The sequence below is a fragment of the Rhopilema esculentum genome, chromosome 6 (assembly GCF_057945365.1).
Source record: "Rhopilema esculentum isolate cy_ngs chromosome 6, ASM5794536v1, whole genome shotgun sequence".
Lineage (NCBI taxonomy): Eukaryota > Metazoa > Cnidaria > Scyphozoa > Rhizostomeae > Rhizostomatidae > Rhopilema > Rhopilema esculentum.
In genome coordinates, this window is record NC_142820.1 from 11,235,795 (window position 1) to 11,256,053 (window position 20,259).

A 20,259-nucleotide genomic window follows, 5' to 3' on the forward strand; every position below is an offset into this window, starting at 1 on the left:
TAGAACAAATTTAATCAAGTGAGAATACCCTGTCAGGCTTTGTTTCTTGAACGCATTGAGAAAAAATCCCAAACGTAAATGATGCACAATAAAAAACCAGTAAGAGAAGTAAAAGTATAAAAAAGACTATTAATCTATTGTTATATTGTATATTATTATAAAAATACGACGAAAATCTCCCATGATGAAAATAACTTAAAACATTCATTGAACTTCAAATCAACTACTAAATAAAATATACATTAATAAAATAATATCTTAGCAGTATAAGATATAATATAATTGAGTAACCGAAAAAATTTAACGAGACAAAATACAGTAAACCTATGTTGCCTTACAGTAGAAAACATTGGTATTATGTCAAACCGAACTTCAGATATGTGAAAACATTAATAATTTCTGTGTTTAGTTGCTACATCAAAGATTTCAGAAAATTAAATACTTTTTCTGATTACCGACAATCTATTATTGGAGAAAACTAAAGAAAAAGCGAAAATTTCTGATCAGGGGCAAACAAGTTCATTTTGATTAATAGTGATATGCTTGTTGGCTATTAAAACTGAATCTGTCGAAGTCATGCCAATTAAAATCTTCTGCGCAACTGGCAAGCTTTGCTATTATAATTTCAAAACCGGCCTAATATCGTGCCAAAGATATTCCAGTATCTTTGGTCGTACTGCATGAAAATACAATTTCTTGACGCGTAAAAAGTCAGCTACCGCTAAGCAGGAGCCTTTAAAGGCTATCAATCTCTTTGGGTTAGTTTTTGATACAAGGAATCATATATCTAAGTAGCAAAGTAAAAATAAGCTAATAAAAATTGTCATGGTTGCAATAAAAACGAATGATGTGGATAAAAGATTGCATATACGTTCTAAGTTACATTTTGATGAGATTTATAAACATACAGGCATCTACATAAATTTGGAACAAATTCTGCTTAGGTAGAGCTTTGAATAACTGAGAAGTTTTAAATTGAGAATCTACAATCAACACAAATATCGCAAACAAATTGAAGGCTTATGCCTTTTGACCAGATCTAGTTTGAAAACGAATTCAGATAACAAGAAAATACAAGGATGAAATATATTAAAACAACAGTGAAAACCGGGCAATTGAATATTTCAAAATTTCTTCACTGCAGCTTTGTGTATATAGTTATAAAGATGTTCAGCTTCGCGCAATTTCAACAAAAAAATTTCGACAGCAACTTCGGTAGTTAGACTGTTAGCATGCATTTAGGGATTAGAAAAACTGCGTACAAAATATCTAATGATAAGTTGGATAGCTCTTCGTATCGGCATTACAAATATATCACGTGAAAACCCTCCAATTTTGAAAGGCTAGGTTACATTACTATAACAATCGATCAAACTTGGAAGTATAAGTTTTCAAAATCGGTGATAATACAGCATAGGTTAATGCAAATGCCACTATAATACAAAGTAAACAAAGGATAATTCGAATGTTTCTTTCCAAAGTAACTATCCTTGAATGCGAATCGTTAACCTGGCAGGAAGAAAAACAAGAGCAGTGAGGATGAAGCAATATTAAGCCAAGATCAAGCAAGTACGTAAAGATAAAATTGCTTAAATAAAGTAATGAGCGGGTACAACGACAAATATTCGGATACAAAGCGAAGTGATTTTCTAATGCGTATTATGCATGAAAAACAGAGATTCATGAACAATCAGGGGGGGGGGGGGCAAGCTTCAGTAAATAGGCGTTAGAAAAAAATTCCAAGTTCCTACTAATTCTTACGTAACTGTCATTTTATTTCGATGTTCAATAGTTATCTTGCAAACTGGCTAACTGCTGTCAAATGCTATATGTCTAATTAGAAATTGCTAACATCACTGTTGCAGTGCCGTCAGAACGAAATTCATATTGGTGGGGGGGGGGGGGGGGGGGGGGGGACTGCCCATTTTATTTCTTCTTATTCAGTACACTGCTATAAAGGAAACATATTACAGTTTGACAATTATTGCTCCAGCACCCCCCCCCCGCCCCCGGTTCTGACGGGCCTGACTGTTGAACGTATGCAATATTTAATCCTAAAATTTTCTGCTGAACAATTGGCTTGGTATCATAAAACGTTTCTCACTATAATGTCGCAAGGGTCATGCAATTGACAGACTTTCAACAACGTTGATTATGTCCTTAAAGAAAAAAATAGCAAATACCAATATCGACACGGTGTAAAGGGAAGTTAGTATAAATAGTGTGCCTCTACCTTTGCCTGTAAATCTTCTATGATTTTTTCTTCTAGAATTTTTCTCAGACTTTCAAGTGGATCAATTTTTGCATCATGTTTTGGTGATTTTGGTCCTGAATCGTGAGTGTCAGTGTATGGTGCCGGCATGGAGGTGACCTCGAACCTGCATCGCAATCTGCGTAAAAATGGCTTTAAATCAGTATATGACGTCATTTATTTAGAATTCATTCAGAACACTGCTGCTAGTTGTTTGTTCTCGGCGCGTTGCAGTGTTCTTTATCTTCTACATTTTTATCGACTAATTGCCGCAAGAATTCCATTTGAGTCCGTCGAGCAGCCAGCTACCCTAGCCTTTCCTTCATTTCCATAAAATTCAATTCTCGCATTTTTTCGACAACAGTACAATCTACAAGCCATTTCATGGTAGGAGACAATACATTATTTTTGATAGTTTCCGGCAAGTTGTCATTACAGCCAGGAAGTTAGTTATATACAATTCACATAAGTTGAGTTCACAGATTAACATGTTCAGCCTAGACTTTCAAATCACAAATTTCACCCAAATTTTCTACGAGAAAATAAATTCTGCCTCACCTAATGATGATATCGAATATTATCTCATTCATAACTTGTTTGGGTCCAAAAATGTAAAATTTTTATCTCGTTAATAACTTGTTGATGTCCTAGCAACTTAGCTGCGATTTGTACAGTACTTGGAAATATTATCTACAGTACCTGTGTTCTAAAACACTTGATTTTGGTATTTGTTTCCAAATTGCGCCAATATCTGCTGACTTTTCTTTCTCGGGCACAAGTGCCGATAAAATGAGGAACTTATCACGATTAACATTTTCAGTGTGGCCTGAAAGTAGACGAGAATAAAGTTCATTTGTAAGATTATGAAAATTTACTCAAACAACAAGCAGAGATATGCATTTTTATCATATTTTAGATATTTCTTTCTAATACAAACCAAGAAACAAGCTAAGAATGAGAATGTTCAGCCACGTTTGTGATTCTTACCATTTATAACGTTGAATAGGTCAAGTGAGAGAGATTATGTCTCACAAGTCGAAATCAATTGCTTTAATGTAGCAGATTCAAAGACACCAAAATGAAAAAACGACTTTGACTGTCCAAAAATTTACGTCATCATAAGTTTAGAGGCATACTCTCAAGCAAATGTTGACACACGACCCAATCAAATTTAATTTGGTTACTCTGGCTATTTATATACCCCCACACCCCTAAAGAATTAAAAGGGTAGATCCAAAACGAAATTGAAAAGCCTCGTTTCTGACTCCTGCAAATGCGAGATGTCTCAGCCTTGCTTTTTTGTTGATTTGGTGTATTCTCGCCCAAATTTGGTCAAAATTGTTGAGAACGTCCCACCATAACTCAAAAAATTCATATGTGCCCGTTGGCATCTCAGATGTTCACGAACGCACCTGGTTGCAAAAAGATGTTGATTTCCACACTATTTTCAGGTGGCACTAGACCAGAGCTTGGGCGCACTCTGTAGTTTTCTGGGGATGTCGTCTTAACCTGGGGAAAAGTAAGATTTTATTAAATCATATTGGACGATCTCGAAGATTTTACCTAAGGCTGTTCTGCTTTATTTACTCGCAGATTAGATTTGATTATTTAAAATCTTAATTTTCAGATAAAACAACATATTTCACAAGATTGAATAAAAATAAGAAGCTAAGGTGAAAATCAATGCCACTGAATGTATACAAAAAACATACAAATTCTTGTGAAAAGAAATTGTTAATGAACATGTGCTTATGGCCCTGTTTAGCTTTGGTTAAATTCATCCACTACATCTTTTACTTGGCTTATATACAAAAAATCTACCAAAGGTTCGAAACAAAATGTTAATCAGGGTGAATGGCAGGGGTATAGCAATAACAGATCTTTTAATGTTGTAGGGTTGTGCGGTAACATACCTTATACGCAACATTTGTTGAAATGGTATTGGTGATGGTAAGTATGCTCAGTAGCTCCCCGGAAGTACTAGCTGCTCCACAAAATACAATTTCATCAGCAGGGCTGTGTATAGGCAGAAACTTTTTCATTATGAAGAATAATAAAGAATTTAAGAACTGCTATAAGTAGGTTTTAGATGAGGAAAAAGCAAATATGAATACAAGAAAAAATATTGAGCGTGAAAATGAAAGGTGCATCAAATGAATAGCAGTTTAAGTTTGATTTAAATCCATAAAAATTGCATTCAATCGAGGTAAACGTATTTAGAGATATAAAGATGGGAATACAGTTCTATCCTTAGATACACTCTGCTTGATATTTTTCGTATGATCATCAAAAACGAGTGAAAATAGAAGTGCCAAGCCCCATTGTTGTTGCTTGCAGCTGTAAGTTTGGCAAATAACTATGAATGTAAATAAATGGTAACAGGAATGAATAAGATATTATTGAATAACGACGTTTCGAGCATAGCCCGTTATCGAGACACTTCACGTTCACTTGATAACGGGCTGTGCTCAAAACCTTATTCATATCTATTCCTGGTACAATTTTTTACATTCATAGTTACTTTCTGTTATATTGTACCGTACGCAATCTAGTATATTTATGCAAGTCTCGTAAAGTTGCAAAGATAGGAGATGCTCTCAATGGACTTTCCATTAGGGGATTTTAAATCTCATTAATTTATAATTGAACCCATTACTTTCCTTCCAGGTCAAACAAAAATCCAATGAAACATCTAATGAGGAAAATCTAGAGCTACTGAAGCTATCGAAAAAGTGGAAAGAGAAGTAAGGTCTCTACCCTGCAAATTCTGGTCAATCATTAGCATATGTCAATCAAAAATCATGCAAAAGCAGCCACTTACCATATGGTAATCAATGGGCCTATGAACTCAAAACGGCTTTTCTTTTTAGAAGTTTCGTCTCTCTAGAAAAGTGTTTTTGTAACAGGATGAGAGTCAAAACATTTAGCAACTAGGTTTCAGATAAGACCAATGATGTATATTTTGCTAAATGGATCTAAAAGCCAACACGAAAGGTTCTTAAACCCCGGGCAATGTTTGTAGAAAGAAAGATCTTTCAAAAGAAATGTATACTCATGTAGGTTCACGGCAACAGTAATTCGATTTTTGACTGAGTGAAAAACATTGATTTTGTTAGCGGACTGGTGATGATGACAAAGATAATTGGCAGATCCAAATTAAATAGGCTACTATACTTAGAGAAGAAATCCAGACCCTCAACTGAACATGGAGCATTTAGTAAGATTTTTAACTACAGCCTTTATGTTTAACAGATTTAAACTTACCCTTCTATTATGCTTCTGTTGTGTTGATTTAGTTATGTCTTCATTTTTGCCCTGAAAAAACACCGAAATAAAAATAAAAATCCAGTCTTGGGTTTAAATATAAAGCAAATACGAGATTTTGCGATATTCGAGGTGGCTACAACATGCATAGAAAGTGCTACGTAACAGACACTTCACGATAGTCTATAGCTACATGTTTCAATAAAGACGATTTCTACAAACCTTTATTGTAATGTTTATAAAGATTAGCGATCTGCTTATCTGTGATAGAGTGATCGATGCCATATAAGCAGAGCAAATCATCAGGCAATTGTTCTTTTGACACGTTTACACGGTGTTTGAGGCTAGCCTGGATACATCTCGGTTATCAATATGCATACACTTTCAAACACAAAAACTTTATCTTAAAAACATATAACTTAGATTAAACTCGACCTTTCTGAGCCGAATAACTACAGATGATAACCTCGAAGATAACTTCAGAGGCTTACCCGGTATCTCATGCTGTCTGACAATAGAAGTTCTGATGAGGAATCGTCACCAGTTTTTGTCAGCAACTCAAACGCATCTGATGAATTCACTGGTTTACCATGTATGTCTGTGCTCATTGACACTGATATGCTGCTGAATTCCAAATCTTGATTGTTTTCAATCGGGGCATTGCTGCTATAAATAGTTTGAGCAAAGAATTAACACAGACATGAATCTTCTGGAAGGAAGCCCTGAATATTATGTGGAGCTGTCTCAAATAACTATTTTACTAAAAAAACATTTAAAACAAGGCTTTTGCCTTTGGAGATGCTGACTGTGAATTTTTATTAAAACAGTGATACAATCTCCTTTTCATCAGAAGCCTCTTTTTACATTTATAAATTACATGATTCTGAGGTGATGACAAGAGATTTTGTCATGGTGAACTCAAGTGTTAACTAACCTTGGCTTGCTTTTTGTATCTTTCTTTCCATTTGCCAATTGAGGTGGATACTGGTATTTAAAGTCGTCCTAAAAGAAATATCAAATATACAATTGATCTCAGTTTAATATTCTTACACTTGTGCAAAAAGCTACAAACTCTCACAACCAAATTTTCGATCCGATTGATTGATGGGTGCACGATTAAAAACGATACCTAAATATTTTGTATATTTGCAGATTTCCCTATATATAGGTTCCCCTGAACTGTTTTAAGTGTCTTTATACAGCTGCCCTAAACGAATTTTGCTTACATTTTCATTTATTTCCGTACTAAACAAGTCTGCAGATATTACGTTGTAGTAATTTTCGCTAATTATTGAGTGACAAAAGCATAATTTTCAGTAAAGTATTCTTTACCAAAATCCTTTTATTGCTAACTATAAGTAATTCTTTTGGCAAGCTTTCTTTGACCAATAGGATTCTCTTTATGATTTGCGGTAAAAGTCATATGACAGAACATTGAACTTACCCAGAGCTCACAAGGGTTGTTTTTTAAGTTTAAGGTTACTTTATTCTTGTGATATCATATATTTTGTTACTTATTTTGAATTCTTCTGTATTGACGTCGTAATAGTGAATTAGTTCTTGGATTGACTTTACTGCTGTTGTCATGCATTGTATTTAGTGGAATTTTTAAACATGAAACTCCGCAAGGTAGGCCGAAGCCACGGGTTGAACAAGCCTTTTGCAAGCGAATATTAATTTATCAATACATAATTTAGAATAGGGGTGACAAAATTCCTTACAGTTCCACCCATCCCTATTAACAGCTGGTCTGCATCCACGTATTGTGCAACTATTTCTGTTTTGTTTACAAATCTGAAACGAAAAGCGAAAGAATAAAACCAAATATTACATGACTAAGTTAGCAAGAGAGTCTAGTTTTGGGGGCTGGACTGACTTCTGTATACAAGGGGTCTAGATAGGCCGGTCCTTGTCATTCCACAATGTAGATTCTGCGAGCAATCTTTATAACACAAGACACGTCTTGATACGTTTTCACGAATCTTCGTAGACTATAAAACTTTCAGAAATTTAGATACATTCTTGAACGTAGTCAACACAATTTGGACGTTGTGGTCACTAGAAGAGCTAGGAAACGGTTAAAATCAGCCTTAAAAGCCATAAGAGACGGCTGAGTTCTGCTATTTCGAAACAGAATTTATCACCAAGTGCTTCTGGCCTTTCACTGTAAAGTTTTTCCAATGGTAAAAAGCCTGTTGACAACAAACGATTATTCACATCCTAAAATGTTTTTCTGTTTCCTCATTCACGCTACCCTCAGACACGAACTAATTATTACCATTATTTTTTTACAATTCTTGATATTAAAGTTAAAATCTCAAAAAGAAGAACAATAAGATTTTATCTCGTATCAGGGCTATTGATATTGAAGCAATATGGTTCATTTTAACTTTGCTCGCCACCAACCCAATCTCATCACGTGAAAATCGCCAATACCAACATAATGTTGCGCAAATTGTTGCATTCTGCAAACCAACCGATGCCTCGGCCTTTTTCTTAGCAAATGATTCATGGTTACGATTGTAACAACTCATTAGATTTTGAAATATGCAATAAAGCGTGATGCATTTCACATAAACCTATTCCTGCGACTGTCAAAATCTCATCTATAGACAGATTCCATTAGATTTTCAGAAATCCTTTGCAAGTAAATAACAAACCATAATATTGCTAGCATTGCCTACGTGAAGTACAGGAGAATAATTTCATCTATGCGTTTTTGTCGCAATTTACTTTCTGTTCTAAAAATACTACGAGCAACACTCCCATTTTAACGCACCGCATGAAATTACGGCAAAAATTTGGGGGAAAGTGCTGCATAAATATCATTTGAAAGCAAAAGAGCTTCTGAATGGCGTCTCCTCCAAATGAAAACAACAAAGAATTCTTTGAAACTTACTTTATTTTTGAAATCCCTTCAGTGCTCAACCATGTCTTCACGATTTTCCAAGCAGCTAAAAATCGGTATGTTCGAAATGAAAGCCAATATTATAACGTTAAATATGACATATCTGAGGTGTTAAAGAATCTTTTATGAGCTATTAAAAAAGAACATTTTCTGAGAACTACATGACTTGCCAGACATTATCAAGACAATAAGATGTTTCGACAAAGAGAGCCAACAGGTTCCTGTTGCCAAGGAAAGACGAATTACGGGTAGGAGAGAAATTTTCAACAACATTGTTTGTCTTCATTTTAACAGACAATAGAAAATCCACCAGTTTGGTAGGTGCCAAATTCCCTTTACAATAGTTCAATTTAGCTTCTTTTTTGAATGAGCCTCCAACGTTGAATAACTGCCTAGGGTATCTTGTAATTATAACCTTTCAACTGTCGACTTAATCCTTGCTCTTGTTAATAATAGAATAATAAAAAGACTTACAGACAATTGACAATAAAACGGGTGCTTTCAAGATAAAAACTTGTAGCAAAGTGGTCTGACTGTTCATTTAACTCAGCTTCTTTTCAAACAAGCGATGTCATGCTATACAGCGGAGAAATTTCTAACATGCTTACAGCTTTCTAGTATCAGGCATTCTGAATACTGGCACATTTTGTTTTCAATTCAATGTGTTACTTCTTAGCTCCCAAAGGTAGGTTGTAGGACACTGAAAAGCAGTGTCCTGGTCCTTCCTCTCAATGTGAAATTTCTCATAATACCTAAACCATGAAATACAGCTAGTAACTCCCTTCACTCTTAGAGAACCTAAGTCATAACTCTTGGAACCGTAGAGACCCTTAGGTCTATAGTCCGCGATGCTATCTACTGAGTCTACCTAACATCTCACATCAACCAGCTTTTAATGTGCAATGAAAGTTTTCTGATGATGATGGCATAGATAAATAAAAGGAAAAAATAAAAAGTAATTCTGATGTGTAAAATGATATGGAAGGTATGCCAGAATAAATAAATTGGTAAAAGACGTCAAAACTAAGAAAAGATCACATTCCTGTTACGATCAAAGCAATTTATGAAACAAGCAAATGTGTTTGTCTGCAGATTGTTTTCTCATTACATAAAATTGTGGAACTAACCATATGGAAGACCACAATAAATGCCGGGCTACAATTTTAAAATAAACAGCATCCGAATATATTACAGGAAGCTGACTTTTGTCTTGCATATTTATTTGAATAAAAAGCAAATGCTTGTATGTTCAAAGTGACAGCATCTTTCAAAATGCACATGGTACCTTAATAATTTCTTTAAAACCGACGGGGCTCTTCTGAAATATTTATTGCTCTGTTTACATGATGTATCAAGGCATGATACAAACAAATTTTGCATGAATTATGAAAGCTATTAAAATCTTTTTTAACATTGCATCAAGGATTCTTTTACGTTCGCTGAGTTCATGCAAATCTTGAACATCAAAAACGAAACATCTTTCATGTGTTCTTTCGACATTAGTAGTCTTTTCGCAAATGTCCCTTTGAGTGAGACCATCAAAATATGTGCCGACGCTTTGTACCGGAGCGAGCTTAATAGCCCACCATTCCCAGAGGAAGTATTCATTGAACTGATGGAAACTGCAACACGTTCAGTTGAATTCAGTTTTAACAATGAAATGTACCAACAAAAGGATGGTGTCGTTATTGGTAGCCCTCTGGGACCTGCCTTGGCCAATATCTTTGTTGGCTTTCACGAAGAGCGTTTGTTCGACTACGACCAAAAGCCAGGTGTCTATTTTCGGTATGTGGATGACACATATACCATTTTCAAAACAGAGGATGAGTGTGATATCTTTCTAAAACGCCTTAATAGCCTACACTCAGCCCTCCAGTTTACGTTTGAAAAGGAAGAAAATGATTCCTTGCCATTTTTAGATGTTTTGGTCGAAAAGTCTAACGCTGGATTTCTTACCAGTGTTACCAGTGTATATCGCAAGCCCACTTTTACCGGTCAGTACATACGCTGGAATTTATATTGCCCAAAACAACGCAAAGTCAACCTTGTCAAAACTTTAGTACCTAGGGCACTTATGATCTGCTCGAAATCTAAACTACACGCTGAGCTGGAAAAACTTAAAACGATCTTTCTGGACAACGGCTATCCAGAAGACGTCATTTTATCTTATACTAAGGAGAAGATCGCAAGTTTTTCGGCTGTTCAAAAGTTTGGTCCGTAAAACTGCCCAGTTTATTTGAAACTACCATGGATTGGTAACACTTCCTTGCGATTCGAGAGTCAGATTAGGCGAGCCATAACAAAATGTTTCTTTGCTGTCAATCCTCGTATTGTTTACATCACTAGGAAAGCCCTTCCATCCATTCAAAAGGATTGCGTTCCTACCAACCAAAAAAGTTCCGTTATTTATGAATTTACGTGCCAGTGTGATTCTGGCTACGTAGGACGCACAACCAAGAGATTGGGGGATAGGATAAAACAACATGTTCCTTCCAACTATAAGAAACAAAACTGCCCCTCAAAGAGAACAGCCTCCTCGATCTTGTAGGTCTAAAAACAATGTTAAAACAAGTGATTCTGTCATCGGTCAACATCTTTTAGACAACCCAGATTGTGCAAAACTCTATAATGACAAAATGTTTCGGATAATTGGCAGAGCCCGGTCGTCCTTTCATCTAGCAGTTTTGGAATCGATCTACATACAAACGAAAAAGCCGCCATTGTGTAGACAGAAGGAGTTCGTTTTCTCTGTTGGACTCCAGTGGTAATTTTTCTTTAGGCACTGATTGGTCAACTATACCGGTCTTGTGCTTGCGTTTTTCTGGTTGGCCTATTTCGATCCACAACTGGGTATATATTTTTCATCGTGTTCTTTCGGACCCTTATTCTGACGTTTTATGCTCTGAGGAGTGTCAGACAAAAAAGCTTTTAGTTAATATGTTGTCAAATGTTTGTTTTTTTCAAAGCAATTTTCAAGTTATGCATTTTCAAGTTACGCCAAAAAACTGTTCAAAATCTTTTTTACTCAAATACCAAAAAACCTGGTTTAGCCTTTTCAACATTTCATTTATTTTGGAGTAGAAGGGTTCATATGTATTATGAAAAAGACATTTTATACAAAGATTCTGTAAAATTTCTTTCTAGGTTGATTCCTTGAGTTACAAATTTGTAGTTAAGAAACTATGCAACTTCATTCAGGTCGGTAACGTCAAGATCAACAGTACTCGAATAAAACATAAACCAATATAGAAATAATTTAGAAAAGTTCACACTTACGTAACAACAGCCTTCAAAAGTTTAGGAATACGAAAGGATGACAAGGATTTCTGCCACAAAAGAAATTTCCGGTGATAATTGACACTCAATTGACGCTAAAAGAAACTTTTTCTGGATAGCTTTAAGATAAAAAAATGAAATTTTTGTGCAAGTATACATACCTGACAATATCCAAGGCATTTCCAAAACGATTAAATATTCTAAAGAAAACGAGACAGAAATAAGTCAAGATTTAACAGCCAAAAAAGCAAATATTAGGCCACAGAATATATAAAAAGATTTCACAACTGAAAAACATCTCTCCATCATCAAAAATTATAATTTGAGAGCAATTAACGCAAGCTTTGACTTAAATTTTAAATTTATTTTCAATAGCCAATGGTCAGAAACACAAAAACCCTTTCTTTCAAAATTCTCTCAAAATTAAAAACCAAAATAACACAAAGAGATGAACCAAGGAGCTTGAGCTTTTACATCACTAGGATATATTTTAGCTCTAATTATCCACTATCGCAAGTAAAGCCATTGGTACTTCTAGCTGAAGGTTGCCTTGTGCATTAACTTGCAGTTCTAAATGGCTTTTTAATTAAATACTTGCTACAACATACCCAGCATACATGGATAATACACTTGGAAATTTGTAATCAAGAATTTAATCAAGTCCATGTCCTAAAACAAAACAGACCAAAATTCATTTTCAACAGCTTATACAGGTAGCAAAGAAAAGACTACAAATGACACTGACTTTATCATTCAACATAAGATTTTGATAAGTAATGTGACTAAGTTTGTCGTGAAGACCAGAATGGAATCTGATGGTACCCATATGAGGTTTGGCAGCACATGTGCTTTGTAACTCTGACCTATCTAGCAAGAAGTACTTCATTTATTGCATCTCTTATCTAAATACATGGGTGGAGCATATCTTATACAAATACAGTGAAAATTGACACTAATCTTAATACTGAAGCAAGTTTATAATAGAATTATAATTCTGATAGATACTAGCAAATGGCAAGCAATACCTTCATTGACTGACTGACTAATTGATTGAATGATTGCATACATTATTCATATATTCATCACATATTCATATATTTCATATATTCATCATATAATAATAAATTTCATACATTCATCACACAATTTATTTCATTCATATATATTCATAATATGCATTACTAACCTCTCATATATATTATTTTATTTATATACAGTACATATATATATAGTGTATTACATCATTTGTATTTACACAATATATATCCATCATTTCATATTTATTGCATATGTTCATTAATTTCATATAATCATCATACCATGTTTGCCAAACTTGAATCCTGCATATCAAAGATTAAAGTCACCTTTCCACCAGGATGTTCTCTAGACTAAAAGTAATGGCAAATAGCAGTGATGTTATTCATGAGGTTTCATTGGCAAGGTATTTCTCCTGTGCGGTAGATGAGAAAAGATTGTTGGCTCTTATCTGTAGTGTACTTAACTTCTAGGGAGTAGTATGAAGGGGACACACAGCACCTATTCAGGGGAAAATTTTGCAAAACTTTGCCCTGTGTACTCAAGGAAAAGGGTGCAGCCTTCTTACACATATATTTGAATCAAACATCTTCTTGGTAAAATTGCAAAAAATTATGGTTTAATGTTGCCAAGCTGACATTGTATCAGCCTACCCCAACCCTCAATAATTTCTTTGCACTTTTACCACAAATCCCCAGACCCATGCTTTCACAAAGTAAGAGGCCAGCATTCCCCGTTCTTTGGCAAATGCAAGTGCTTCTTAGGTACAGTTCAAACATACAAACACAATCGATTTGAGAGGATATCTAGGGATGAAAAATCAGGAAAGGACACAAACCAGTGTTTGGCATAATTTTAGAATAAAGTAAATTTTGTGTACTACAGAAATACATGTTTGGATAAAAGAGCCAAAAGAAAGCATTTACCTTGGCACAAGATAACAGCAAAAAGGTGAATGAAAATCTATGTGCAGGTCAAAAAAGGGAATTGACATAAAAGATATAAAAATAATCAATGCAAATTGGAAAAGCATCCAGAAAAAACTTTTAACATAATTATGCATGGTACATTTACAAAATTCTTGAAGCTCACCAGTTTCTCGAGGCCAAAGGCTACAAGCTTTTTAACTTCCTTTGGGTTGTGGGCATCTTTACGATAAAGTCTTGTATGAAAAAGAACTGGAAGGCAATAATAATTTCATCAACTTCCAACATTCATTTATTTGGGAGCCAAGATTCATTATTTTGATTTTATTATCAAATTTAAAAATCAAAGTAAATTATAAACTTTAAAACATAGAGCTTCTTGCACATAACTAAACAAAATATCTTTCAATTTAATAGATTGTACCTACCAAGTGGGTGTCCATTCTTGTCAAAATTGTGGACATACAAAAAACCAATCTCGAACAGTCTTCTATCAATATTTCTTTCCAGCAAGTCTACAAGAATATTGATATGTTAAAACAATGAAGCAAGCATAGGTCTATAGAAATGCATTGTCCTTCAAAAAGAAACAAAAACAAAAGGGCTAGATTAATAGCACATTCATATGTTTAGCTGTGCACATGAAAAATACCTCAACTGTCAAGAAATTTATCAAATATTATAATCTTTCAAAGTGAGTCAAAATTTATACATATATAGGTTAACTTACCATTTATTCCAAACGATTCCCTCCATCGAAGACAATCAACCTAAATATAAAAATTGAAAAACGCTGTAATTATTAAGGTGCCTGATTTTGAGCCATTACATGAACATAAACAACTATATCATTTAGAGTAAATTACCAAATGGTAGGAGGCATATGGTAATCAAAAGAGCAATTATCAAAAAGAAACATGGGAGCAAGGAATACTAGCAATAAGACATCTAGGTTAGGGGGGAGGCTGAGCATTGTTCTTCTACAATCTCTTCTGATTGTGCCACACACCAAAAAGTCACTCCCACCCCAACATACAATCAAATATGCAACTAACCATTTTCATTGAATCTATGTGGCTTAACCCAAGCTATATAACAGGTCATGATATCTCAGCAAGGTATCCTTTTGGGCGCCAAAATTACCTTGTTGTGTAAACTGTAAATGAAGCTTTTACTTACAATCATGTCAATGGCTTTGTCAACATCCTTTTGCTTGTGCTTAATAAACAGCCACACATACAAATCATCATTATTTATTCGCTCAATATCTCTTTCATCAAACTGATTGAGAAGTGTCCCTTGAAAAAGTAGTATGTATTTTTAGAAATAGATAATAGATGGTTGCATAACAGTGTAAGATCTGGTATTTTGGTTTTTGCTGGTTGGTATTCTAATGGTTAGATAGATTTTTCTTGATGGTTGACTGTCTCTTAAAGGCTAAAGGAAAAGTACAAACTGCATAGAGAGACACGTATTTGGAAAGCCTGTCTTTACTCATTTGCCAGTCACATGGCAAATGATCATAGTATGATTTATATAATTTCTTGGTTAGGATAAAAGTATTACTTCTCTTCAAACCAAGAAATTCAGTCATCCAGAAACTGAGATTTTTCTGGCATGTCTACTAGCTTTATGCCATAAATAGCAATAAAAAAATAATTCAAATAAGACAAGAAGTTTAATTGAATGCGACAAAGAGTCTGTGAAAGAGCCTTAATTCTCTTTGGCAAAGCCACATGGATGGCAGGTCATAAAAGAAATTTCAGAGAAGAAGAGTTTGCTTGTCATCAAAAAGCTATAGGATTGATGTAGGACAGGAAAATTAAAGATGCACAACAAACAATTTATTCTTTTCAACCCTCCATCTCATTATAAGATACAAAAACTTCTTAACTCAACTTTTTAATACAGAACCCAAAATAAACCTAAAAGATAATTGAAAAGCAAACCTTTATCAAAAAATTTCCTTTTAACTTCTTCAATCAACCTCTGGGCCTCTTCTGTCTAGAAATTGTTAAAAATAAGAAATTAACAGATGAATAGTTTATGAAAAACTTTCCGTCCTTCTTTCTACCTATAATTTGATTTCAAATTCACAGTTATACATATCTAGATCATGTTTGCAAATAACTGATGAATATGAAACAAATTTATTTTCTTGCATATAGCCCTGGACTATGAGCTACATATTCTAATGGGACAAGACCCTAACCTTAATCAATTAAAATCAGGGTTGCAAGTTTGTCATTCTGGTGGCCAAATTTCTCCTCCCTGGCCATATTGTGAAACTATTTGCCATAAAAAATGTTTTGGCTAATTTTTGTGGTAAAGGAAAACCCACAAAAAAGAAACATTTAGCTCAGCATCTGCATTGGCGTGAATCATTCAATCATGTTCTTCAATTATTCAATAAATTCAGCCTGTCATGCCACTGCTAAGGGATGATCACCAAAAATGCTTCCATGATTACTGATCATGGGCACTTTACATCAAGCTTCTTCCTGCTTTTTCAACTATTTTACCTCTCCACCTATTCTGTCTTCCTTTTACTCTTTTACCCTCCCTTTGGGTCAATTCAGTTGTCTTTCTACCTCACTTATAATCTATTCTTGCAATATATCCTGCTCATTGACCTATTGCTTTTTCTGCCTTTCTAGTAGCATCATTGACTTTTGTCCTTTCCCTGGTTCTTTGTTCTTGATCTTGTCTTTCCAAAGCACCTTCCAGCTACAGCCTTCCAATTGTCTTTCTGGTGTTTTATGAAAGACTTGTACATCATGATTTGAAAAATGATGATGTTCATTATTATCTTCTTGAAACACAGAAGTATCTTTGGTTCTTTTTCAGAAACTTCCTAAACATTCTAAATCATTCCCATCCTGCTGATACATTCTGATTTATCTATTTTGACATATAATTTCCAAATGTTAATGCTCTTCCAAAATATACAAATTCTTAAACTTCTTCAAATATTTCATGATCTACAGATAAACATTTCTTTGTTTTCTTTGTTGGTTCATCTTTATTTTGTCTTTCTTTTCTCCTGAATACAAAGCATTTCGCATTTTTCCAGCTATTATTTGCTTTTTGCAAACAGGAGAAAGCCATCTGCTCTTATTAACTTTTAAGTCCTTACATCACTTTCCTTGGAAATGAAACTGAGTGCAAATCTGAATGAATGCATCAAGCATTTGAGAATCATGATGATTTTACATTTTATGGTTTTCACATCTGTGGCAATTGAGAAACTATTTTAACTTCAATATTGCTGACTGGTGATCTTACTTGATGGAAGGCTCCTGCAACCTTTAAAGATGGTAGCTGATTTTAGCAGGCGTTTTTCAACTTGATTCAGAAGACTCTAAAAGCATATCAGTTTTTCTTTGTTGAAAATCAGTCTATCTTGCAAGAATTGTGATGCCATTTCCTCTGGATTGGCATCCTTGGCTTTGAAAAGGAGTTCACTTACATCAACTCTGCTACAACTGGGGAGATGCAATGAAAGAAAAGCAAGTTTACTGGATCAGACAGCATATCCAATATTTCTCTTGTTTTGTTGTGGCACCAAGCACCTGTGGTTGCTTATACTGAGAGAGATATTCCATACAATATGAGAAGTGAATTAATCATTTGTGGTTGCCAAAAGTGAAGACAACATCATACGGGATAGAGAATATTTAGCACAGAGGTCACCATTTGTGGTCCAAAGGAAAATTAAAGATTCCAACACACTAGTTGAGTTCAAACGAAAATAAAATTATGACATGGAAGTACTTGCATCTGCAGATTGTGCAAAATTTTCATTAAAGATCTAGGGTTTTTGTAGGTTTGGTGTGGACATCGTAAAGTAGGTTTAAATTATTTTGTTGGCGTTAGTTAGCTAATTAGCTATTTCTTTTTGTTCTTTTCCAAGAACCAACAAATTAAAATCATTGCAGGCAAAATCTTTTTTCATTGCTCAACCATGGTCACTAACCATGGTCAGCACTTGTCAGGATCACGGCTAAACCATGGTATGACCATAGCAAACTATGGTTGGGCCATGAACCATAGTTGGGTTTTCGCAGGGGTAGGCCCATAACATATGTCAAGAATTCGTATGGATTGCTGGGCCTTAAATTTTTTCTTGCAAGTCTGTCTATCACACAATGGAAACACGCTCTATATATCATATTTCAGTAAAAAGAGGGAAATTATTGCCCTCCCCGTGGCGAAATGCAAATACAATAATCAATTATTTCTGCTGTCTTGTGCATTTGGCCCGTCAGAGAGGGAAATCATTCATTTGAAATTAACGATCAAAACATAGCGTAAACATTACAGATCCTAAAATTTCACGACAACATACATTAATATTATGGCTGATAAATTAATGCTGGTAACGGCTCACAAACGATTTTCAATCAAATCACAAATTTGCGAGTGGTGGTACGCCCTCCCCAGGTTATTTCTCTGAAAACTAATAAGAATAACTCGATAATGATTTATATTTAGCCTGAGTCCAAAATTAACATGATGTAATAGAACTGAATGTTATAAATAGATATAAACCTGATATTCCATTGCATCTGGTAACGCTTTAGATTTCATTTTACGACATTTTCCTGACGATTCACAACATTTCCACAATCACAGGATACATCGTAATATCAATTCGTTGGTTCCCTGTGCCTATACTTAGACTTCGGTATTGACGTAATCAAGGCTGCTCACGTGGATCAGGAATCGAATTGCATTATTTGGCGTTGCTCTATCACGTTCTTATTCTTATGTTTGTTTATTTTTGCAATTAGTCACTGCCACAAAGAATATGAAAAAATAATCTACTTTCTTGAAATATTTATATACAGGGGCAAGGCAGTGTCATTAAAATAACAAGAGGTCTCTTGCACAAATGATGCAAAAAGCAATAGCAAAAGTAAAAAATTGTCAATTTTTGGTATCAACAAGGGGGGTTCAGCCCCCCTGTGAGCCCCCTAGCACTACACTCCTGGGTTTAGGTCTATCCGATAATTAAGGGTTAGAATTTTCCTTGTGATCTGAAACTTTTGGGTACCTGATTTAATAATATACCTTTTGATACTTATGGGTCAAAAATGGACCCAAAATATGGATCAAAAAACAGGAAAAAAAGAACAGATGTGTTTAAACTTGTTATTCTGGGAAACAATTTATATTACAGAGGGTCTCCTGGGGGAGGGGGTATTTGTTCTTGTATTCTCTTTAATGGAAACATTTCATTTTCAATTCAACTTAAACTACAATTACAAATCTCACTATTACAAGGTAATTTGCAATTGGCTAGCCTGGTTTTACAAGAAAAAACTATAACAATCGTAAGGTAAAAGAAAAAACTGAGAAAAATAAAACAACCAAAATTAAAACGGATGTAATTCCGGATTTGTCCATGGTTTATTTTTGCAACAAAATATGTAGTACGTAGTACGAATGGCAATTTTGGAAAGTTTAGAGATGAGATACCGTTTTTGTTGTTGATCGATGGAGAGAGAGTCACACATTTTGAAGAAAGAGATGCAGGAATTGCCAAAGATGCCAAGAGAGCTCATAGAAAGATTCACAAAAGAGACACATTTGAACTTTCGCTGTAAGTCAGATAGGAGAGGAGCATACTTGCTGTGTTTTCTTGTTGCATTTGTGTCAAGATTGGATTCAAAACCAACAGTAAGCTCTAAGATGTATAGGTAATTGTTGTTAGTCTTCAAGAGAAGATCTGGGCGAAGGTTTTCTCCAGTTATGATTGATGGTGAAAGATAGCCAGGTATATCAGCGTAGATGGTAGATTCATTAACAGCTTTAAGAGACGTAGCTAGAAAGTTTAAGATAGAGTTATGACGCCAGGTGTATCGGCCTTGTTCCAGGTATGTTTTGCAGCCAGAAACAACGTGAAGGAGGGTTTCTGGCAGAAAACAGAAAGAACAATCAGAAGTCTGGCTCAAGTTCCACTTTTTCAAGTTTTTCTGTGTGGCAAGGGTATTGTTCAGGTACCTTATGGTGAAATTGAAAATATTCTGAGGCATGCTACTTTGCACCTTGGACCAAAGTTTGTTTATTTGTGAAAGATCCTGGTTAAAAAGATGTGACAATAAAGATCCTTGGGAAGTTAGAATGTTTTGCAGACGATCTTTATGTTCTTGCTGGACAGCCTTTAATGCTTCTTTCGTGTTCCTATATATATCATATTGTATATTTGTGCTACTGCTGGTATTTTTCCATAAAGAGCGAATGTTATCGTTTGGTGAAGATTTCAATGCGTTGCGTAAAATAGTTTGACACTGTAGGAATTTGGCGGATGGTAAAGTTAGGCTGAGTCCAAACTGGTTTTTAGAAAGAATAATGCTACTCAAGGTAGCACTTATTGGGAGGTCGAGCCACTGGCGGATGTATTTGGATACGAGGCTGTCAAGATTCTCGACAACCCACGTCTTTGAAAGATCTGCTACAGTAAGGTTCCAAGAGATTTTAGAAAGAACAAAGTTGTGATAAAGAAGCAACTTATTTTTTGCATGTAGAGGCTGGGAATCAATTTGCTTGAGCATGTTGGACAGTGATGATAAAAGATCAGATTTATGTTCTTGGTT

At 34.8% G+C, this 20,259-nt stretch overlaps 1 protein-coding gene across 2 annotated transcripts; it reads right to left on the bottom strand.

Annotated features, from left to right (window-relative positions):
- Positions 1-135: 135 nt before the first annotated feature.
- Positions 136-18,364, bottom strand: LOC135686888 (motile sperm domain-containing protein 2). 2 transcript variants are annotated; one of them, XM_065203265.2, is made up of 20 exons: positions 18,212-18,364; positions 15,610-15,664; positions 14,840-14,958; positions 14,391-14,430; positions 14,089-14,175; positions 13,827-13,912; positions 13,019-13,087; positions 12,308-12,368; positions 11,861-11,899; positions 8,415-8,469; positions 7,237-7,309; positions 6,450-6,517; positions 6,007-6,178; positions 5,516-5,566; positions 5,073-5,134; positions 4,165-4,267; positions 3,664-3,760; positions 2,951-3,077; positions 2,234-2,390; positions 136-1,509 (listed from the first exon to the last, which is right to left on the bottom strand). In XM_065203265.2, exons 1-20 carry the CDS (start codon positions 18,248-18,250, stop codon positions 1,357-1,359), a joined length of 1,713 nt encoding a protein of 570 aa, XP_065059337.2. In that variant the 5' UTR covers positions 18,251-18,364; the 3' UTR covers positions 136-1,356. The 2 variants fall into 2 exon arrangements, with proteins under 2 accessions (XP_065059337.2, XP_065059336.2); XM_065203264.2 differs by having other exon boundaries at positions 6,007-6,181; positions 18,212-18,363.
- Positions 18,365-20,259: the final 1,895 nt, after the last annotated feature.

Coding starts and splice junctions, on each gene's coding strand:
- LOC135686888 (XM_065203264.2), bottom strand. CDS start 18,250: ATGAAATCTAAAGCGTTACCAGATGCAATGGAATATCAG. Junction 7,310..8,414: donor GAAGGGATTTCAAAAATAAA/GTAAGTTTCAAA, acceptor TTTTCGTTTCAG/ATTTGTAAACAAAACAGAAA. Junction 1,510..2,233: donor TAGAAGATTTACAGGCAAAG/GTAGAGGCACAC, acceptor TCTTCCTGCCAG/GTTAACGATTCGCATTCAAG.